Source organism: Aethalodelphis obliquidens, unplaced genomic scaffold (genome assembly GCF_003676395.1).
Source record: "Aethalodelphis obliquidens isolate GAN/ISIS:26980383/991018 unplaced genomic scaffold, ASM367639v1 scaffold53, whole genome shotgun sequence".
NCBI classification, from domain to species: Eukaryota; Metazoa; Chordata; class Mammalia; order Artiodactyla; family Delphinidae; genus Aethalodelphis; species Aethalodelphis obliquidens.
The window spans coordinates 1615032-1636095 of record NW_020837997.1 but is presented as its reverse complement, the minus strand read 5'-3'; the positions used below and the strand labels follow the sequence as shown (position 1 = coordinate 1636095).

Genomic DNA, 21064 nt, shown 5'->3' with positions numbered 1-21064 from the left:
AGTCAACCCAGAACCACAGTTTCAGAGCCAGTGGGGAATTCTGACATAGCCGTGGTGCAGGACACACCCACTCCTAGAAAAAGTAGGTGAAGTAACTTTAAGGGCAGTGTGAGGTTGAACTCTGCCCCTGCCGTCTACCATCTGTATGGATCTGGGCTAATCACTTTACTGCTGTGCACCTGTCCCCATTTGGGAGCTGCAAGTGCTACCCCAGAGTTGTGAGGACTAAATTAAATCATCAGACTTTAGGGTGGAAAAAAGGAAAGCATGTCAGCAGGACCATTTGTGCTGTGGAGTAACTAGTTTCCTAAGTCCACTGTGCCTGTTTTCTCACTTTGTAATATGGCCAGCTGACATGTGGGTATCCTGAGGGTGACATTATTCTTGTGACAAAGGGTCACAGGCACAGCTGGAAACTATTAGGGTGCAGGTTGGCATCCCATGAGCCTGTCCTCTCAGGCCTAGGCTTTGAGGGAGGTCACTGCTCCCCCACCCCCTCCAGGGACCACCTGTCCTGTGTCTGAGTATCTGGTCAGCCCTAGGGTACAAATATTGCCTGCCTTTGAGAACACAAGGCTAAGCTAAGACCTGCCACCAACATTTGGGGATCAAGTTGGGCTGTCACTTTTTAATTTGCCAAGTAAGGACACAGTAGAAGGAAATTTTAACATTCCCTATCCCCCCAAAAGTTGGAAGTACATGATTTTTCGAACAAAGTCCTTCAGTATAAGATCATCTTGCTGAAAACACCGTTTTGTTTTCCTCCGTTGCGGCTTGGGGCTGCTCTATCCCAGCCGGTCCTTGGGCGTCAGCAGTCGGGGCCAGCATCACGCCCCTCCCTCCTGCAGATCCCCTAGAGACAGGTGCCCGAGGAGGCTGCCATTATCACGGCTCCCAAATTGGCCGGAGGATCTAAGCCACGTCGCTTCCCTTCTGTGGGCTTCGGTCCGTCAGTCGGTGAAATGAAGATGGTAATACCATCTTCGTTTCACCGCACAGCGCACATCGAGTTCCCAGAACGTGCTCCGGGGCGCTCTGAGGTTGGCCCCTCTGTTGGAGTCCAGCCACGGGAGTTCGCTTCGCTCCCGGTTTGCAGAAAGAATTTGGCCCAAGGAGAGGTTTTTACAATTCGGTTTCTCTCCCCGAAAGGTCTGGTCTTTTACCTGCGTTGTCCGCCGCCGGCCATCAGGAATCTGGCTGGGGGGCGCCGATGCAGCCCGGACATCGAGGTTTGACCCACGAACTCGATCGCCCGCTCACGGACACCGACGTGGCGGGGCCTAACGCTCCCGCCCGCCCCTCCTGCTTGTGCTCTGGGCCCCCGTCCCCGGTCCCCCGTCCCCGGTCCCCTGGGCCACCCCACCGCTTGAAGAGCCCTTGTGGCTTTACGGTCCCCGTTCCTTCCTTCCGCTTCCGGGACAGGCCCCTCCCTCCCCCTGTGGGCTTCCGGAGGGGGCGGGGCCTGCGCGCGCTACGTGGTGGCGGGCGCGTCTGCCGGCGCGTGTCAGTGACGCAAGAGGTGGCAGCCAATGGGGAGCGGCGTTGGCTGGCGCTCCCGCTCCCGTCCGGCCCCACCCCCGCCCGGCGTCGGGCCGTCGGACGGGCGGGAAGGGGTGGGTGCTCGGGGAGGATGGCGGTGGCGGCGGCGGTGGGAGTGGGCGCTGGCGCCGGGGGCCCAGGAGCCGCGGGCGGCAGCGGCGGGGCGCGCGAGGGCGCGCGGGTGGCGGCGCTGTGCCTGTTGTGGTACGCGCTGAGCGCGGGCGGCAATGTAGTCAACAAGGTGATCCTGAGCGCCTTCCCGTTCCCCGTGACCGTGTCGCTGTGCCACATCCTGGCGTTGTGCGCGGGGCTCCCGCCTCTGCTCCGCGCCTGGCGCGTGCCCCCGGCGCCGCCAGTCTCGGGCCCTGGGCCCGGTCCGCATCAGTCGCCGGGCCCGCTCCTGCCACCGCGCTTCTACCCGCGCTACGTGCTGCCGCTCGCCTTCGGCAAGTACTTCGCGTCAGTGTCTGCGCACGTCAGCATCTGGAAGGTGCCCGTGTCCTACGCGCACACCGGTGGGTGCCAAACCTGGCCTAGGGGAAGGCGGCCGGGGCACGCCGCCTGGGGCTTCGGCTCTTGGGTAGGAGCGCGCCGGCCGGGGTGCAGTCGACGGTCAGGAATGCCGGGCTGAGAAGTCAGCTAATGTCCGGAAAGCGCTGGAGGCCGCCAAAAGCTTTTAGCAAGAGAGGGACACGCACAGGGGTCTCGGGAAAGGAAGGGGCTGAGAAGAATGCTGGGAGCTGAGCAGGGCGGATCAGAACTGTTGGGTTAGGGGGAAGGCCCACAGAAATAGAAGAGCTGAAGCAGGTTGAGGGGCTGCCAAGCCTTCCCGCCCCTCCAGTGGAGTTGGGACAGAGTCCCAGGGTGGGTTCTGGGACTAGAACAGCTCCCTGAACGCCCCTTGCCTCTCTTTGCAGTCAAGGCCACCATGCCCATCTGGGTGGTCCTCCTGTCCCGGATCATCATGAAGGAGAAACAGAGCACCAAGGTAACCCAGGAGGGCTCTGGGCCAGTGGGGGCCCCAAGGGCTTTCCGGCTGTTGCCCAGCTGGTGACGTGGTCCAGGTTCCTGGCCTGCAGGCTGCCTGGCTTCCTGTCAAGGAAGGAAGTCAGCTTAGAGACCTCTGGTGGCTCTTTTGCTGCTAATGTTCTGGAATCACCCTGGGGGCAGTGGTGTGTGGGGTGTGTGTTCCTGAGTTGTCTCTGTTGGGTGATCTCAGGATGCTGCCATCCATCTCAAGTTCCTTCCTGTTTTGATTACCTACCTGGGGTTGCTGGTAGGCAACTTGGATAACTTGGTCCCATCCTCACCAGACACCCCATGCCCCTCCAGTGGGGTCAGGGTTGGAACACCCTTGGAACATCCGACTCCTTGCTGGAACGGAACTCTGACAGAGTTTCACATCTTTGCAAGAGATAGCGGTCAGGTTGGGACTTCTGGGATCAGAAGTGAAATGCTAGTCAGAGGAGTCCGATTTTGGCAAAGCCCAGCAAAGTCTTCACAATAAAAACAGCCAGGAATTGTGAATGTCTGGGAATGGAAGTGAAAACAACACGCAGAACCCAGGGCTGCATAGGGAAGATGCTCCGGGCACAATTCAGGGTCTGTTCAAGATGCCAGGCCTGGGTATTTCCTGGCTTGGAGGGAGAGAAGCTGTGGAGTCAGCCAGAGACAGCCTTTCCCTGTGTCCTTAAGTGGAAGTGGGACTCCTGTTGTCCCAGCTGGAATCCATTTCATGCTGGACAGAGCTCCTCTTTCCTATGTGGTTGGTTTCTGGCATCCTGTATTTTATGTAACTTAGAACGGCGGTGCCCTGGATCAGCTTATAGAAATGGGGCCACCTCTGGCTGATGTTTTCTTTCAGCCAGTCTTTTCCCCTGCAAGATCTGGGCGCGCTCTGCAGCCCACCCGCAGGGTGACGTCAGGTGTGACTTGTCTCCCCAGGTCAGGAGTTGCCTGAGAGGTGTGCGGCTGCATCTCTCCATATCACATTGTGTTTATCAGGTTTCCTGTTGTAAGGGACATTGTACCCGGCTTGGGCGGGAAGCCAGAACCTTACACAGAGAGGAAAGACAGGGGAATGGCTTAGGCAGGAGACTAAGGATAATGATAGAGTAAGTGTGGCCCCACCCTGTTTGGATAAGCTGGGTAATCATTCCTGATCTCTGGGGAAGAAATGGGACTTCAAAAGGGAGAGCCTGAGGGCGACAGCCAGTAGTGGGGGGAGCAGGAATTCTGGAATTCAGAGGCTTCCCTCGGCCCTGTGTGTGGGCGTTGGTGGGGTGGAAGCCTCACCACCCCCTCCTAAAGTCTCCCAAGTGCTTTAAGAGTATCCTTTGTAGAAGGATGAGCCAGGAGTAAGAAGAGCTAAGTGTGGGGAATGGATCCCATTTTAGCCACCAGAGTTCCAGGGCCATTCCTTGCCCTAGGCCCTGGAAAGCTTGAGCCTTCTGGAAGGCCCCCTATCATGGCACTCGCTACTCGTTCTTTCGGCCAGCAGTTACTGGGTTGCCTGCCGTGTGCTGGGCACCAGGAGCAGTGAACAAGGAGCTGCCCTAAGCGAGTGCAGGGACGCAGACAATGTAAAGGGCGCTTATAGTGAATGGAGAGCGCTATTCCCTGGAACACACAGCAGAGGAAAACTGACAGCATCTAGGGGAAGGTGAGTCAGGGAAAGTTCTTGTGTTTGTGAACTGACACCTGAAGGGAAAGGAGGTCTCCAGCTGGAGAAGGTGTCGGGGGAGTGTCCCTACCAGGGATAACTGCATGTTGGAAGAGCCCAAAATAAGAGGGACCCGGCCAGCCTTTCAGACGATTGAAGTTTCAGACCCTGGTGTGTTGGTGGCAGCAGCTGGATAGATCCTATTGAGACCAGCCCTGGTTTGTGGCTCTTAATGGGGATGATGGTATAGGGGGTGGGGCCACCCACAGTGATACAGCCCTGCCCTCAGGTACTCCGAGAACCATCTGCGTCCTACCCCCCTCAGCGCCCCCTAGAGCATCACTGTCGTGGCTAACACCGTTGTTAAAAGGGGTAGGCAGTGTCCTTTTGGGGAGGGAAAAGACAGCAGCTGAGGCTTTCCTCTGGTCATCTGTGTTGGGTGGCCCAGCTCAACCCTGGCCCATCAGCCCCTCCTGCCCTCCTCTCACAGGTGTACCTGTCACTCATCCCCATCATCAGCGGCGTCCTGCTGGCCACTGTCACGGAGTTGTCCTTCGACATGTGGGGGCTTGTCAGTGCCCTTGCTGCCACACTGTGCTTCTCGCTTCAGAATATTTTCTCCAAAAAGGTATTTGGGTGCCATCCAGGGTGCACCTGGTGTTGCAGGGGTGTGCGGGTGGCATCTAAAAAAAAGTGGCCAAGTAGGGATTTCTTCGGTGTTGGAACAAAACAAATCCTGTTGCCCTTCTGCTGGTTTTCTATTTGTTTGGTTTTTAAATAGCTTTTTTGTTTTTTTATTATAAAGTTCGCCTACATTCAATGTGAAAAAATGGAGAAAAGCCCAATGAAAAGAAATCAGAAAACTTATTGAGCACCCACTGTGTGCCAGGCACCACAGTAGGTGCTGGAGACAAAGAATCAAGAGAGACCTGCCCTCTGCCGCAGGGTTTCCTCTTTACTGAGGAAAGTCGCAGTGCTGTCCCCTAAGGAGAACTACTATTAATGCTAGAGTTTTTTCCTGCACAGTTTTTAGAGTTGTAATATTATACATACTTTTCAAATTCTGCTTCGTTCATTTATTATTGCAACACTGCATGCTCCCATATCATTGAAAGTTATTGCTCCTAACTCCAGTAATAATCACATCTTTTCAGGTGTCACAAGTAACGCAGTCAGTTTCCCTGTTGCAGACGCAGATTATTTCCAGCTATTCACTATAAATAATATTGTAATGAACGTCTTGGTGCATAACATTTTTCTGTCTCTCAGGTTATTTCCTTTGGATAGGTTTACAGTTCTTGGGTCAGAGGGTATGAGATGTTTATGGCTCTTGATATACTTTATGCCAATTTAGACATTAACCAGTGCCACTTCAGAGTGCCTGTTTTACTGTAGCTTCACCAGCATTGAGTGTTGGTGTTTTTTGTTTTTGTTTTGTTTTGTTTTGTTTCTTTTCTCCATCCTTCATGTACGAAACATCGTGCCTGTTTTGGACATGGGCTGTGTGTCTCGTCATAGGTGCACTTTCAGGTTTGGCAGTCAAGGTCAGATGTCAGAGTTAATGTACAGTCACCATGTTTGGGGCCTGGGTAAGCGGAGCCCCTCTTGCCACTTAATAGTTTCGATCAGCCTTTAAAGAGGTTTTCTCCCTTCAGGTATTAAGAGATTCAAGGATCCACCATCTCCGGCTGCTGAACATCTTGGGCTGCCATGCCGTCTTTTTTATGATCCCCACGTGGGTCCTGGTGGACCTCTCGGCTTTCCTGGTCAGCAGCGACCTGGTGAGTTGGCCTGTGTCAAGAACATGGCCTTTTCTTAACTGGTTCCAAAGTAGGCCCTTTGTCAGGGGGTTACGCCTCTGTGTTGACTTTGGGGCATCTGAGGCCTCTGATAGGCAGCCCTTTTAGCCCTCAGCCCTTTGATGACTCACACCGCTTGCAGTTGAGCAAGAAGGCTGCCTGTGCATTTCCTTCTCTGTCATGCTAGATCCTAGCTGCTGATAGCTGCTGCATTTGTGCCAGTACATTCAAGGAAGAAAACAAGCACAAGCAAGTTTCCCATCTTGACAGTCTGGTTCAGATCTCACTTTGCCTTTTGGAAACTGTGCTTGCACTGCTCGAGTCCTTTCTTGGTGTCATCTCTGTACTTCCATTGGCACCAGATGTATCCATAGCTCTCTAGGCACAGGAAAGAGCATCTTCCCACCACCTACAGGACCAGCCTCCAGAGAATGTGCTAGAAACTAATGCAGGTGACAGTGATAAGAAGGAGGTTCTTCCAGGCCCGAGTTAGGTGGAGTCAGTGTTTATTAGGGCTTAATGAGGTCTGACTGGATTCTTGACATTGGTCTTTAATCCCTACCACCACCTATGGATGTAGTGGAGGTTATCTCTGGTTTCCAGGTGAGGCAACTGTGGCTCTGTGTTCTAACTTCCCTTCCATGTTGATTAGCTGTAATGTTTCTGTGAAGAACTTTCCATCATCGGCTGGAACTAGTTTGTTACCTGAAAGTACAGTGCACGAAAAGCAGTTTACTACTTCTCTTTCCTTCTAGTTACCAGTTTTCAAAGTAAAGAAAGCCAGGGAGTGTTAACCAGGGAGTTGAGGGTTTCTTTTGGGTGAAGGAGGGTTCTTTGATTTATTTACTTTTCAGTATCATTGTGAACTTGTGTTTGTCAGTTGTATGTGTTGTTTTGTTAAATATTCAGAGTCTTGTCTGGGCTGATGGAGTCCTTCTTATTGGCTCCCTGCCCTTCTGATAGCACATATCAGCCTTGGGTAACTTTTGGCCCCACAGGACGTCCTCCCTCATCTTGTGCGCCTCCCATCCCAGACCTGCAATCAGCCACTCCTTCAGGGACCCGGGTTGCTTTTAGCAGAGAGAGATTCGTGTTTAGAGATACCATCTCAGTGCCACGTGTGCTCACTGCTGTTGGGTTGTCATTGTTTTTAAGACTTGGCAGTAAAAAACCAGGAAAGACGTATCTGGTGGTGGAGGGGAGAGCTTATCCTGATTCATTCTAAGTCCAGTTTAACATTGCAGCATTTATTACTGCTTTGATTTTGCGTGTGTGTGTCTTTCCTGGTACACTTGGTTTCTCACAACGTTTCTCATTCGCAATACACTACGGAAACTGTTCATACGTGATTCTACTGTACACACATATAACTGCTTCAGAGTGAGACTCCCTACCAGGCAACTGCAGGTAGCGTACAGAGAAACAGTAAAGATTTCTTGGCAGCTCTGTCTGTCCTTAAAACAGGTTTCGTTACAGACGTACAACTGGAATACTGTGTTCTAAGGGCACTTGAAATAATTGTTTTCACAATGTGCCTCTGTCACCAACTTCTTGTGCATTTGGGTTCCTTTACTTCCATTTGTTTTCAATTTCTAGGCAATTTTTTTTCCTCACTGAATATATCAAACCTTTATATTTCCAAACCCAAATGATATGACAGGGTTTATTCAAAGAAGTCTAACTTCAGTCCCTGTTGCCTCCCCACTGCCGACCCCTATAAGTAGCCATTTTTATGATCTTGGTTTACCCTCTCAGTGTTTCTTTTCGCAGACATAAGCAAATTTCTATATACGGTCGGCCCTCCATATCCATGGGTTTCGAGTCCCCGTATTCAACCGAGGATCAAAATTTTCATCCGAGGTTGGTTGAATCTGCAGATGTGAAAGCCACAGATACGGAGGGCCGACTATAAATTGTACTACGCCATTTTATATGAGAGACTTTGAGCATCCTCAGATTGGGGGCTCCTGGAACCAACGCCCCACAGATACTGAGGGCCAAGTGTGTTCATACCTACCTCCTCCTTACACAAAAAGTGGCTTTTTAGATACTTAGGAAAGAGTGCCTTGCTCTTTTCACTCAATGACATGTCCTGAAGATCACTCCATACTGACCTGTTAGGTCTTTTTTGTTCCTTTTATTGACTGCATAGTATTGTCTATAGGTTTGGCTTCAGTTCGGTTACACTGTCCTGTTACAACTCATTGGGGTCTGTGTGTATACACACAAACAGGTATACGTAGGCTTTGCTCTGCTCTCTCTCTTTTATTTTTTTGTCTGCTCTCTTTGCTTTGCGTTTCTCTTGTATTTTGGATATTTTTCGGTTTTCTTCTAGTTTTTCTCATTGAGGCCATCTATTTTTTACCTTGATGGGGACCTTGTGCGTTTTAACAGCAGCCCTAGGAGCATGCAGTAGTCCACAGTGCTGCCGCCTGAAGGCGGGGTTCCTGTCGGGGCTCCTCCTCTCTGCCCTGTGTCTCTCAGCCAGGTGAGTTAGCTCTGTTCCAGTGTGGCGCTCCATAGTAGGAGGAAGGAGGTTCAGGTTGGAGAATATCAGCTGGGGCCTGCTATTCGCCATGTTGCCAAGAAAGGCTACAGAGGGCAGTTCCCAGACACGCCCAGCCCTGATGCCAACAGTTCAGCTGAAGCCAGGCACGGATCACCAGACTTGGGAGCAGGAAGCCTAGTTTTAAAGTTTGGACACGATGTGTGAAACAGGTATTTGAAAACTGGAAAGTAAATGGGAGCAGGCAGGCTGGTAGAAAAAGCCAGATTGCAAAGTACCACTGAGCCATCTGTGAGTTTGCCTTTCTTTTGCCTCCTGTGTCTCCAGCCTGGACTCAAGGCAGCCGGAAATGCAGAAGTGGGCACTGGGGAAGAAGAGAGTCAAAAGCCCTCTATGCTGGCTTGCAGACGGGGAAAGGAGATTCCTGATGTTCAGAGAGAGTAGAGGAAATCCCCCATTTTCTCTGTTTCCTTTGTTCTCTCGCATCCCAGGCCCCCAGCAATCTCATGGTAGTGGCGGCAGCAGGTCCCACGGGCACCTGAGATGCTGAGGGGGGCAGCCTCCCTCTGCAGTCAAAGGATGGGATTAGCCCCATTGCATTTTTTTTCTCCCTTCATCCTCCCACTGCTTGGCCCCCGAAAGGAGGTGCAGTTGTGGGAAAGACACAGCAGAATGGGGTAATTAATTCCAACTTTCTGACTGGAGGACTGAAAGAGGGAGCCCTCAGAAACCATAAAGTACCAAGGAGACATGGAGAGGAGGAACCCAGAGAAAGTGACCTCATAAAACATGAAATCCTGGGCCCACTCCTGAGCTGCACACGTGGGAATCTGATCCTAGCAGCATACAAAGACAGGATAGACTACTACCCAGGACCAAGAGTGACAACTGGGTAGAGCACACTCAGGACAGAGCTGTGTACCACTGAAAAGGCTTTGAAAACAGAACTGACATTGGAACCACAACCCACAGGAGGCTGCTCAAGCTTGTAGCCCGAACCCAACTGAGTCTGCTAAAACCAAATATTGACGTTCCCCATGGGACTTAAATGAGACCTACAGTCTTATAATATTCTAACTGTCCAGGATGTAATCCAAAATTACTTGGCATATGAAGAACCAGGAAAATTTCAAGTCTTGTGGGAAAAGATAATCAACAGATGCCAACACTGGGATGACCCAGATGTTGGAATTATTGGACAAAGACTTTAAAGCAATGATATATAATCATGCTCCAAGAATGCTCTTGAAACAAGTGGGAAGAACAGAAGATAGATAGAACCGAATGGAAGTTCCAGAATGGAAGGAACAGCTTAAACACTCACTGGATGGGCTAAGCAGAATGGAGGTGACAGAGGAAAGTCCATAACTTGAAGATAAATCAATAGAAATTATCCAGTTGAAACCACAGAGAGAAAAAGATGAAAAGACAAAGAAAAAATCTTTGAAAACAGCCAGAGAAAAACGATGCAGTATTTATAGAACAGCAGTTTGGATGACTGCGGGTTTCTCGTCAGAAACAATGAAAAGCAAAAGTAGAATAACATTTTTTTTTAAAGTACTGACACTAAGGAACTATCAACAGATTATATCCAGCAAATATAGAATCTTCAAAATCAACAGAACTATAGAAAATCAGCAAGAATAAAGAACTGAATGCCACAGTCAACCAACTGGATGTCTCATTGACATTTCCAGAATACGCTACCCAAGAGCAGCAGAATAGTCATTCTTTCAAGTGTACATGTGGAACATTCACCAAGATCATATTCTTTGTTACAAAACAAACCTTAACAAAAGGATTGGAAACATGCAAAATATATTCTCTGATCATGATGAAATCGGAAGTAAATGACAGAAAGGTAATGAAAAAATCTCCAAACACTTGGAAATTAAACAGCACATTTCTAAATAATCCCTGGGCCAAAGAGGAAGTCTCAAGGGAGAAAAAAATTTTTTTCAACTTAAGCAAAACTGACCAAAAACGAGAGAGAGAGAGAGAAGACACTACAAATATGAGGAATGAAAGAGGGAATAGCACTGCAGAACTCACAGACCTTAAAACCGTAAGAATACTACTGACAGCTCTATACACATAAATTCAACAATAGATGAAATAGACCAGTTCCTCATAAACCACAAACTATCAAAACGCACCCACTCAAGATGAAAAAGATAACCTGAGTCTCAGAGCTATTAAAGAAATTGAATTCGTAGTTTAAAACCTTCTAAAAAGAAGTCATCAGGCCCAGATGGCTTTACTGGTAATTTCTACCAAACACTTAAGGAAAAATAAACACCAGTTCTACACAATCTCCTCCAGAAAACAGAAAAGGAAAGGAACACCTTTGGCTCATAACAAAACCAAGAAAAAGACCAAAATCCCTCATGAACACGGAGGCAAAAGTTCTTAACAAAGTATTAGAACAAATCAAATGCAGTGATATATAAAAACCATGCTACACTATGAAAAAGTGGGATTTCAATCAAGAATGCAAAGCTAATTCAATACTTGAAAATCAGTCAGTGTAATCTACTATAATAGTCTAACAAAAATCATGTATTCATACCAACTGATGCAGAAAAGGCATTTGACAAAGTCCAACATCCAGTCATGAGTTTTAAAAAGTCAACAAACTAGAAATAGAAGGAAACTACCTCAACTTGATCAAGGGCATATATAGTTAACATCATAATGATGAAAGATTGAAGGCTTTTCCCCCTAAGTTCAGGAATAAGGTAAAGATGTTTACTTTCAACATGCATATTCCACATCATACTTGACATCGTAGCCAGGGCAACAAGACAAGAAAAAGAAATACAGATTTGAAAGGACAAAATAAAATTCTCTATACCCAACAAAATTTTATTCTTTAGTATTAATTCAACTATAAATCACTACTTAAATTTTAATTTTTCTCCTTGTCAAAGGTGTAAATGAAAAAAAAGTTGAGATACTAATCTATCTGTGGGTGTGTGTATACATGGAGATAGATATATACCTATATAGATTAAAAATTTTTTAATATAGAAAAGCTGATTGGAAAATTTACATACATTGACTGGCAAGAGAACTGGAGTAGCCAAATAGGTTTGAGAGAGAAGAATAAAGTTGGAGGAATCACACTACATAATTTGAAGGCTTAGTATAAAGGTATGGATATTGGTGGAGAGAGACATCGATCGGTGGAGCAGAATAGGCAGTTTGAACTTATACGCACAAATATGGGTAACTGATCTTTGATGCAGGTTCAAAGGCAATTCAATGGAGAGAGGATCGTTTCTTTAACAAATGGTGTTGGAACAATTGGACATCCATAAGCAAAAACTGAGGCTTGACTTCAACCTCACACATTATACAAAATTTAATTCATAATGTACTCTAGACTTAAATTTAAGAGCAAAAATGATAACCTTTAGAAGAAAACAGAAGAAAAATCTTCACGACTTGGGATTAGTTCTTAGACATTACACCAAAAGCAAAGTCCATAAAGAAAATAATTGGTAAATGGGGGCTTCCTCAAAATTAAAAACTTTCGCTTTCCAATACACTATTAAGCGAAAGAAAGACAAGCTACAGACTGGGAAAAAATATTTGCCAATGCGATACTGACAGAGGACTTATGTTCAGGATATATGAAGAACTCTCAAAATTCAATAGTAGGAAAACAACTTGTTTAAAAATGGGCAAAAGGCTTGAACTTCACCATCGTGATTGTACAGATGGCATGTGAAATATGTTCAACATCATTAGTCATTAGGGAAAAGCAAATTAAAACCAAGATGAGGTGCTACTTCGTATCCAGTAGGATGGCTACAATGAAAAGTACTGGCAGTACCATGTTTGTCGAGGCTGGGCCACAACTGGAATTCTCATATATCGTTGGAGCAAGTGCAAAGTCATGCAGCCACTCTGGAAAACATTTGGGAGTTTCTTCTGAAGTTAAACATACACTGACCATATGTCCCAGCAGTCTCACTCCTGGGTATTTACTCTAGAAATGAAATTCACATTCACACAGAAGCCGGTACATGAATGTTTATAGCAACTCTATTCATGATCACAAAGTATTGGAAACAACCCAAATGTCACTCAACGGGTGAATGGTTAAGGTAACTTCGGTATGTTTGTACAGCAGAACATTTCTCAGCAATAACAACTGTCATCCCTTACAACAACTTGGGGGGGGGGGGGCGGTTAGAGGCATTATGCTGAACGAAAGAAACCTGTCTGAGAAGGTTCCATGCTGTATCATTCCATTTATAGGACAGTCTCCAAAAGATGAACCTACCATGAGGAACATAGCAGTGGTTGCCTGGGTTGGGGGAGGGGGTTTGCACAAAGAAGCCCTGGGGAGTGTTATGGGGTGATGGAGCTGTTCTGAATCCTGATTGCAGTGTTGGCTACATGAGTCAATATATGTGTGAAAACACATGGAACTATCCACCGGGAGGAAGAAACACTTGACTTTATTGTTATGTCAGTTCTTTTAAAAAGCTGGATTGCCTGGGTTCCTTTCCTGCAAGATAGATATCTTTGCAAGCTGGCTGCCTTGTAAAAATAGCTTGGAAGTCCATATGGGTCACCTCAGGGAAGAACTGCTGGGAGAACAGGCCAGCTCACCCTGAAGGCGTGCTGGTGGGCTCACATGCCTTACAGAGGCTATTATCCCAACTAGGGCAACGTTCTGGGCAATTCTGAGCAGGTCGCCTACTCAGATCTCCCTCACCTTTAAGAGGACTACGTGATCGTTCCCTATCAGAGGGTGGTAGAGATAGAATCAGGCCGCTGCCCTAAGATTGCTGCAGCTCCCATCCTGGCAGGGCCACTAGACACCACTGTCCTGGGCGGACCCAGCTGCATCCTCCTCTGTCAAAGGCCAGAGCAGCCTGGGAACTGGCCTGGGATCAGCCCAGGCTCTTTGAGGAGTTCTGTGGCCCCGACGTCTGCTAGTTGTGGTTTCTTCTGGACCCCCTTCATTAGGGTAGCTTACTTCTGGTGAGGGTCAAATGGTAACTAAAATTTTGACGATAGCATCACCTCCTGTTTGTTTGGCCTTGGGATTGTTTTAAAGCACTTTCAAAGCCATGATTGCATTTGATCTTCATAGCAGCAGCGTTGTGTGGACCTATCAGGGGTCAATCTTTCCCATTTCATAGATGAAGGAAACAGAGAGGTCGAGCAGCTTGCCCGGGGGGGTTCCCAGCAATGGGGCAGACCCAGAGCCTCTGGCTCCCAGCCTTGGGCGGGGAGGGGAGGGTCTTCACACACCCAGAGGCTGCCTTCCCAGGACCTCCCCATTTTATACAATGCATCATGTCTGCTATGGTTTAAATGTCTGTCACCTCCCACCAAATTCATATGTTGAAGCCTAACTCTCAGTGTGATGGTGTCGGGAGGTGGGGCCTTTGGGAGCTGATTAGGTCATGAGGGTGGAGCCATCATGAATGGGATTCATGCCCTTATGAGAGACCCCAGAGAGCTCCCTCACCACTTCCGCCATGTGAGGGCCCAGTGAGAAGGTGCCACCCTGAACCAGGAAAAGGGCTCTCACCAGATGCGGAATCTACTGGCGCCTTGATCTTGAACTTCCAGCCTCCAGAACTGTGAGAAATAAACATCTGTTGTTTGTAAGCACCCTCAGCCTGTGGTATTTTGTCTTAGCAGCCCAAACAGACTGAGGTGATGTCCAGAATGCAGACCTCGCTCTGCTAACCCAGAGCCCCGGCCCTCACTGGACAGGGATGAGGGAAGGCTTTGGTTTGTGTCATACTCTGCACCCCTTGGGTAGCTGATGTCCCCCCGAACCTCCGCTTCCTCAGCAGGAAAGGGTGGTGATCATTATTATTGTTGCTCCATGCAGAGTGTCGTGAAGGTCAGAGGTTGTATAGATAAAGCACCTGGTATCACATGATGACCCACCTGGGTCTGTTCCCCAGCGAATGTGTGACCCTGATAAGCCGCTGTGTGTCACCCCCCCCTGCCAGGGCAAGCGTGTGACCACAGTGCTGTTCTCGCTCCCCCGTCTCTGTAGACCTATGTGTCCCAGTGGCCTTGGATGCTTCTGCTCCTGGCTGTCAGCGGCTTCTGTAACTTTGCCCAGAACGTCATTGCCTTCAGCATCCTCAACCTCATCAGCCCTCTGAGCTACTCGGTCGCCAACGCCACCAAGAGAATCATGGTCATCACAGTGTCCCTGATCATGCTGCGAAACCCAGTCACCAGCACCAACGTCCTGGGCATGATGACGGCCATCCTGGGAGTCTTTCTGTACAACAAGGTGAGTCTGGGGTGGGGGGAGGCTGTCCCCCGGGACGCCCAGGGAGTCTACCAAGAGTTGGCCGGGGCGGGGAATGGAAGGGGCCTCACCAGGAACTAAGAGGCCCGGGTTCCAGCTGCCAGCTTTGCCACTGACTGGTTTATGGTCTACGCTCAGCCCCCTCTGCCCGGGGCTTCCTTTTCCTGCGTAGATGACCCCAGGCTCATGCCTCAGTCCAGTGTGGCTCTCGGGTCTACTGAGGCTTTATCAGGAATTTCCCTCCCTCCTTGCGAAGATTGTTTGTTCCGATGTAAGGCTGTGGGATGGCTGACAGGTAGGGCCGGTCCAGTAACAGTTCACTGGCCATGCCCAGCCCCGCTAGGGATGACACTTGTGTTGGCCTTGAAGGCTGCTTGGCTGTGAATCTCGAGCTCCCCTCTGTCCTCTGTGCGTGTCCTGGACAAGGAGCCAGTGGTCTCACTGCTCTCTTGACCTCGCAGACCAAGTATGATGCGAATCAGCAAGCCCGGAAGCACCTCCTCCCCGTCACGACGGGGGACCTGAGCAGTAAGGAGCATCATCGGAGCGCCCTGGAGAAGCCCCACAACGGCATTCTCTTCCCCCAGCACGGGGACTATCAGTACGGCCGCAACAACATCTTGACAGATCACTTCCAGTACAGCCGGCAGAGCTACCCAAACTCGTACACTTTGAACCGTTACGACGTGTAGAGTCTAGTGACCAGGGCAGGACGTTCTGCCAATCCTCCCTCTTACCCCCCAGCAGTACCAGAAACTTCTGACAACCAGTGAATGTACAACCCGGCCAAGGGGGGATGGTGCAGAACCATCAGAAGACCCTGGGGTTCCCGGCCCCCTGGGGGCAGCAGGACGCCGTCCCTGCAGTGGGGACCACTGCTCCCGAGCTCCGGTGTTTCATGCCCTTTCTTCCTGGAGTCTGTCTTCTGAGGGCTGCGTCGCCATATGGAAATCTCGTCCGGCTTTTACCTTTCTGTGTGGACTTACTTCCCAAGTCATGTTTTTCAGAGTTCTTGTTCTGTTTTCCAGATAACAGCCAGGACCCTCTCTGGAAAGGACACAGACCTCGGAGTGGGCAAGAGGTGGTTTGCAGGGAGGGTGGCAAGGGTGGTGCTTGGTGACAGGCTAGCAGCTTTAATTCCACTGCTCAGGTAGGCGTAGGACTGGTGCAGCCATGGAGCAGAGGAGTGTAACGGTTATTGAAAACATCTCCAGCCACAAAGATGGACTCAGCTTTCTGATCAGCCCATGGCTGTTTGCAGTTCTGGCAAACGTTCCCCAGTGCAAAGCTATTGTAATTAGCATTGAATTCTTAGAGCCTAATTCTGACACAAAAGTCAGAGGTGGCGTGTGCCCGGATCCAGAGGGAAAGGTGGCCACTGTCTCCTGGGCTCCCTCTTCCGTTGGTGGAGCAGGGCATCTCTCCTCTCGGAGCAGCAAGGAGGAGGGGACGCAGGGCTGTGAGAAGGATCGTGAGGAAATCGTGTTCAGTGTTTCAGGCTCTTGAGCTTTCACCACTTCTGTGCTGACTTAGTAGGATGTTTGGGGGGGTGATGTTGGCTTTATGAGGATCTTGCATTTTCCTAGGGCAAATTTTGTAGCTGTCTGTGCTTTTATGCCCCCATCCCCCTTAGGGGATGCAGGATGCATGAGGATCAGCTTATGGTTGGAAAACCCTTTTGTTTTTAAGCATTTAAAAACAAGAAAAGTTGCTGGCGATGCCTGTCTCGGCACATTGCTGCGTTTAGTAGCAAGGAAGTGTTTTGAAAGCTGGTCACTAGCTTTTCTAGTGAGCAGTCCCTGAAAGTGAGCGAAATCAAGAATGTCATCTCAATAGTTCGTGTCATAGATGAGAGCTCAGTGCTCTGATTTCCATTAGCTGTTCTTGTGGTGGTTGCATTAGGATCTGAATCATGTCCCAGTGAAGCGGCAAGCACCAAGCTAGGATTTGGTTTGCCAAATCAGTCTTTGGTCAAGAAAAAGTTTGGGTTTTGGCAAAATCACTCGAGGAAAATTATGTGACCCTAGTGGGTAACCCATGTGCTGAGGTCCAGGTCGGGACACCTGGCATCACTAGAGACTGTGCCCTCGGAAAGGACCACTTGCTTGGCTCTGAGGGTCTTCGCTGATGGCAGCCTTCTTCCTTCAGCCCTGTCCCCGGCCTCTTGAACAGGCACTTGGCTTGATCAGCAGATGGGATATCGGGTCACCCTTTACCTCCTGGCATGTGAGACGGTTCTGTTTCAAGGAAGTACCGCTTGACTCCTGTTTGTTTTGGTAATTAGAATTTTGTACTTAGAGGTTACACTTTTGTCAGCTTATGAATGGGCGACTCCTGGAGAGGTCACAGGGACCCCTTGTGGCCTGTGAGTTCAGTACCACTGGCCTAAGGAGTCCCTGTTTGTCGTTGTCTTGCTTTTGAATTACTTTGGCCACAAGTTCTGAGACAATGCTGTGTAAAACAGGAAGGGGCCGTTCTGAAGGGTGTTATTTGTGAAAAGAACCTGCTGAGTGCCTTCACCAGAGGCAGTAGAGTCTGCAGTTGAACCACAATAAATGGGGATAATTTTGCACAGCATAGACATTACAGTAGTTGTCTTTATGATAGGAACTGATTTCTTGAACGTATAATTGAACTCCAAAATGAATTATGCCTCTATGCAGGTTTAATGAAATTTCTGAGGTTGCTGAAATGTGTATATTTGTTTTCCTTTTCCAGTGCAAGATCTGCTGGTGAGGGGAAATATCTGACTGGTTTTATTACGGTTTATACATGAATAAATGGGATATTTAGTTCTGTACATAAATCTACAGTGAGTACATACACTGGAATGAGAGACAATCATATTAGACCAAATCATCAGATCAAAAGACAAAGACATACTTTTGAGACTTGAAAGTTCAAAGCTGACACTGACCTCCTGAAGGCCAGTTTTCCAGGCACTTGCTGCCCTTGCTCAACCCTCCACCCCACTCTCAAATCCACATTTGCAGCTGGGTTCCCCTCACCTCCTCATTGCCAGGGATTGTGACAGCTAGTTCACCCATCCGTGGTATGGTCTGCAAAACTAACTCAAACCCAACTCCTTCGTTTTACAGAAGGGGAAACTGAGGCTCAGAGGGCATTTTTAAATAGTGTTTGTTCACTATCTTGAGACTCAGTGTGGAATTTTTAAGCACCTTATTTTAATTCATTCATTATTGGGAAAATCAAACCCCTGTTACAAAGGAGAGAAGCCAAATAGGTTCAAATGAAGAAGCACTTGGAATTTCTGGATTTTACTGTGTATTTGGCATACATCATGCAACAGGCCCTTTGTTATCACTGGGACATAACCAGACCTGGATACCTTAAGGTCTAACAGCCTTAAGGACATAGAACATTAAATTATTGAAGAATCTGAACATTGTGAATTCTTTTTTTCAATTGTCACCTTGTTTTCAGGACTTTTCTTGCTATAGACTGTTCTGTGGGAATGATACTGTGTATATTCGTGGCTGGCATTTACCAAAAATAAATGGTGGTCTCCAGGGAATCAAGATTGGTCCCAGTTTGTCAGTGAGGGTCCCTTTCTGAGTGACCCTGTCGTCAGTGTGCCCAGCAACAAAACGTGTAAGAGGCAGAAAGAGCAAACCAACTTGGTTCCCACATTCAGGTGTATTGCAACTTTTTTATCTTTTCTAAGCCAAAATTTAAACACGTGACTTGTGAATTCATGAGCCAGTAGGATAAAACTAGAATCACAGCTTAACAGTTAATGACATGCCTTTATTGAACAGAATAACATGGAAAATCCAAGAATGTTGTGAGAGCTGTGCTTACATCTGTATGAGGAACAACAGAGTACCTGCTACGTGTGGGCTTTTCACACACAATCCACAAAGGATTACTCTTCACCTTGTGAGGCCCAGAGGGGTTAAGTCATTTGTCCAGGATCAATCACACTGAAGTCTGCCTCCAAGCCCATTTCCCCCCATACTACTCAGAAACCACTCCCAACAGACAATTTCCTTCAATCACAGTTGATGGGTAGGAGTTTCTCCCAAAACAAGTGCCCACATCCTTTTAATTCATAATCCTTTTGTTCAGTGATTTACTGAGCACCAAAATATATCGCTGAGATATATAAAGGTGCTTGTGAATAGTTTATCTCTGAAAGGATACACAGGAAGCCGGACACAGCAGTTGCCTCTGGAGACGATATATGCACTTTTTTCAAAACTGCCATATTGTGCCAAGTACAGGAAACAGATACGTAAGCCTTCTACCCTCAGAGCACTCAGCTTAATTTATGGATGTGTGACTAAGGAGCACACAAGTGCTGTGTTGGAGGCGGGGCAGAAAATGCTAAAGGAAGTACAGGGTAATTATTCAAGCGGCATATGGGAATGTTTTGGCTTGCATTTTCAATTCACAGAGTATTTTATTTGCACATTTTATATTATATATGCTTGTTTAACTATCAGGACCCAAGAGGCAGGTATTAGCCCTATTTTACAGAGGGAAATGGCAACAGAGAAAGTCAGGCTTGGCCCATGGAACACGCCTGGAACCCAAGTGTCTGACTCCAAGCCCAGGGCCCTTTGCCCTGCAAAGCAGCCTCAATGAAGTGAGTGGTTTTGTTTTTCCTCACGTTTGTCATACACTCCGAAGAGGAGCTGGTGCAATCAAAGGGGATCCTTTCAATTCAGTTGCCTCGGCCACACTGCTAAAGTAAGACCCTGAAGGAGCCCTGATGTCCAGATGACCCAAGTCACTTTGCAGTTGTCTGCTGTGGTTCCAGCAGGGCCTCAAGAGGCTCTGCTGGGGATGGTGTCACTGCCTTATAAGTCAGGCAGGGCCAGGTTTAAGGACAGCCTCATTGCTCAGATGCCAGAGCCCGAACCCCTCCTCAGGGATGTCTGCTCCCAGACACTGGACTCCTCCTTTCTCTCCCCAGGGCAGCTCCTTTGTGACCAGAAGTTCGTTTGGTGACACATGATCAGGCCCAAGGAATGCTCATGTCTAGGACAGGACAGGACCACCTTCTCTGTTCCCACAGGACATTCCTCCTGCCATGGCTTCAGCTAGTTGATCACATGGGATTCAGTTACTGCAGATGAGGTGACAGTCACACCAAGCTTTGCTTTACTGAGACCATAGGTCTAGATGGGCCTAGATTTCCTCAGTCAACCCCCTACTTTTTTTAGTAACAACTTTTCTGGTCTATATATTTTTATAGTCTATATATTTTTTAAGTTAGAAAAAAATTATTAAAGCCAAAAAATTATCTAGACTATACAGATGTCAAAAAGAATGGGATAAAGAACAACTTCCAAAATATATCGCTGAGATATATAAAGGTGCTTGTGAATAGTTTATTTCTGAAAAGATACACAGGAAGCTGGACACAGCAGTTGCCGCTGGAGAGGATATATGCACTTTTTTCAAAACTGGCATACTGTGCATATTATTTTGTAAACTGCTTTAAAAAAATATGCTAGAAACATTTCCCTTGTTACTAAATATCCCTTGATTCTGTGTACATGGTATTATAAGATGTGCTACAATTAACCAACCCCTACTGCTGCACATTAAATACTATTTTAATGGGATGAGTTTGCAGCGCACAATGTTGCACATGCTTCTAATCTAGGATAAATTCCTCACAGCACATTTGCAGGACCGAAGTGGGTATGCGTGTGGGTTTTAAATTCTTTCCTTTTTCCTTGTTAGGTGGGCCCCTCAGCAAGTTCACCTCACCAAGGGGGGTGCATTTTACTTGCTTACTTAAGAGTTTTGTTCCCAGGTCCTTGGAGACCATGTCGGTCTGCAGGAGCCTCTACTTCTAGCAACTCTCTCTACTGCTTTCTCCTGACCAACGAATTCTGATTTGGCCCATTGAAAGGAGCCTGGGGGAGGCCTTGTGATGCTTACATACCCAGTCTCAAATGGCATTTTAAACACTATGAGATGAATGTATGATAGCAGTAGTCATGGGTGTACAACCTTTCTGGTGGACAGTTGAGCAACGTCAGCATTGAAAGTGCAAACCCTTTGACCACAAGATCTATGTATACACTAAAACTTTTAATAGTGGTTTAAAAGTAGAACCAACTCAAGAGACTCCATGGTGTCTGGCTTCAAAAAATTATGGTAAATCCACACCACATTGTTCTATGCAGTCATTAAAAATGACCAGATTTGTAACGTGTTTTGGTTCACAGATCCCGTTAAGAATCTCATAAGTGCTGTGTATCTTCAACTCACAAAAACGAGTG

At 47.9% G+C, this 21064-nt stretch overlaps 1 protein-coding gene across 1 annotated transcript; it reads left to right on the top strand.

Moving 5' to 3' along the window:
• The first annotated feature begins 1615 nt into the window (after positions 1–1615).
• SLC35E1 (solute carrier family 35 member E1) lies at positions 1616–18339 on the top strand. Its single transcript, XM_027084572.1, has 6 exons — positions 1616–2054; positions 2457–2527; positions 4692–4829; positions 5857–5982; positions 14541–14786; positions 15266–18339. The coding sequence occupies exons 1-6, from the start codon at positions 1631–1633 to the stop codon at positions 15494–15496; spliced, it is 1236 nt and encodes a 411-aa protein (XP_026940373.1). The 5' UTR covers positions 1616–1630; the 3' UTR covers positions 15497–18339.
• The last annotated feature ends 2725 nt before the right edge of the window (positions 18340–21064 follow it).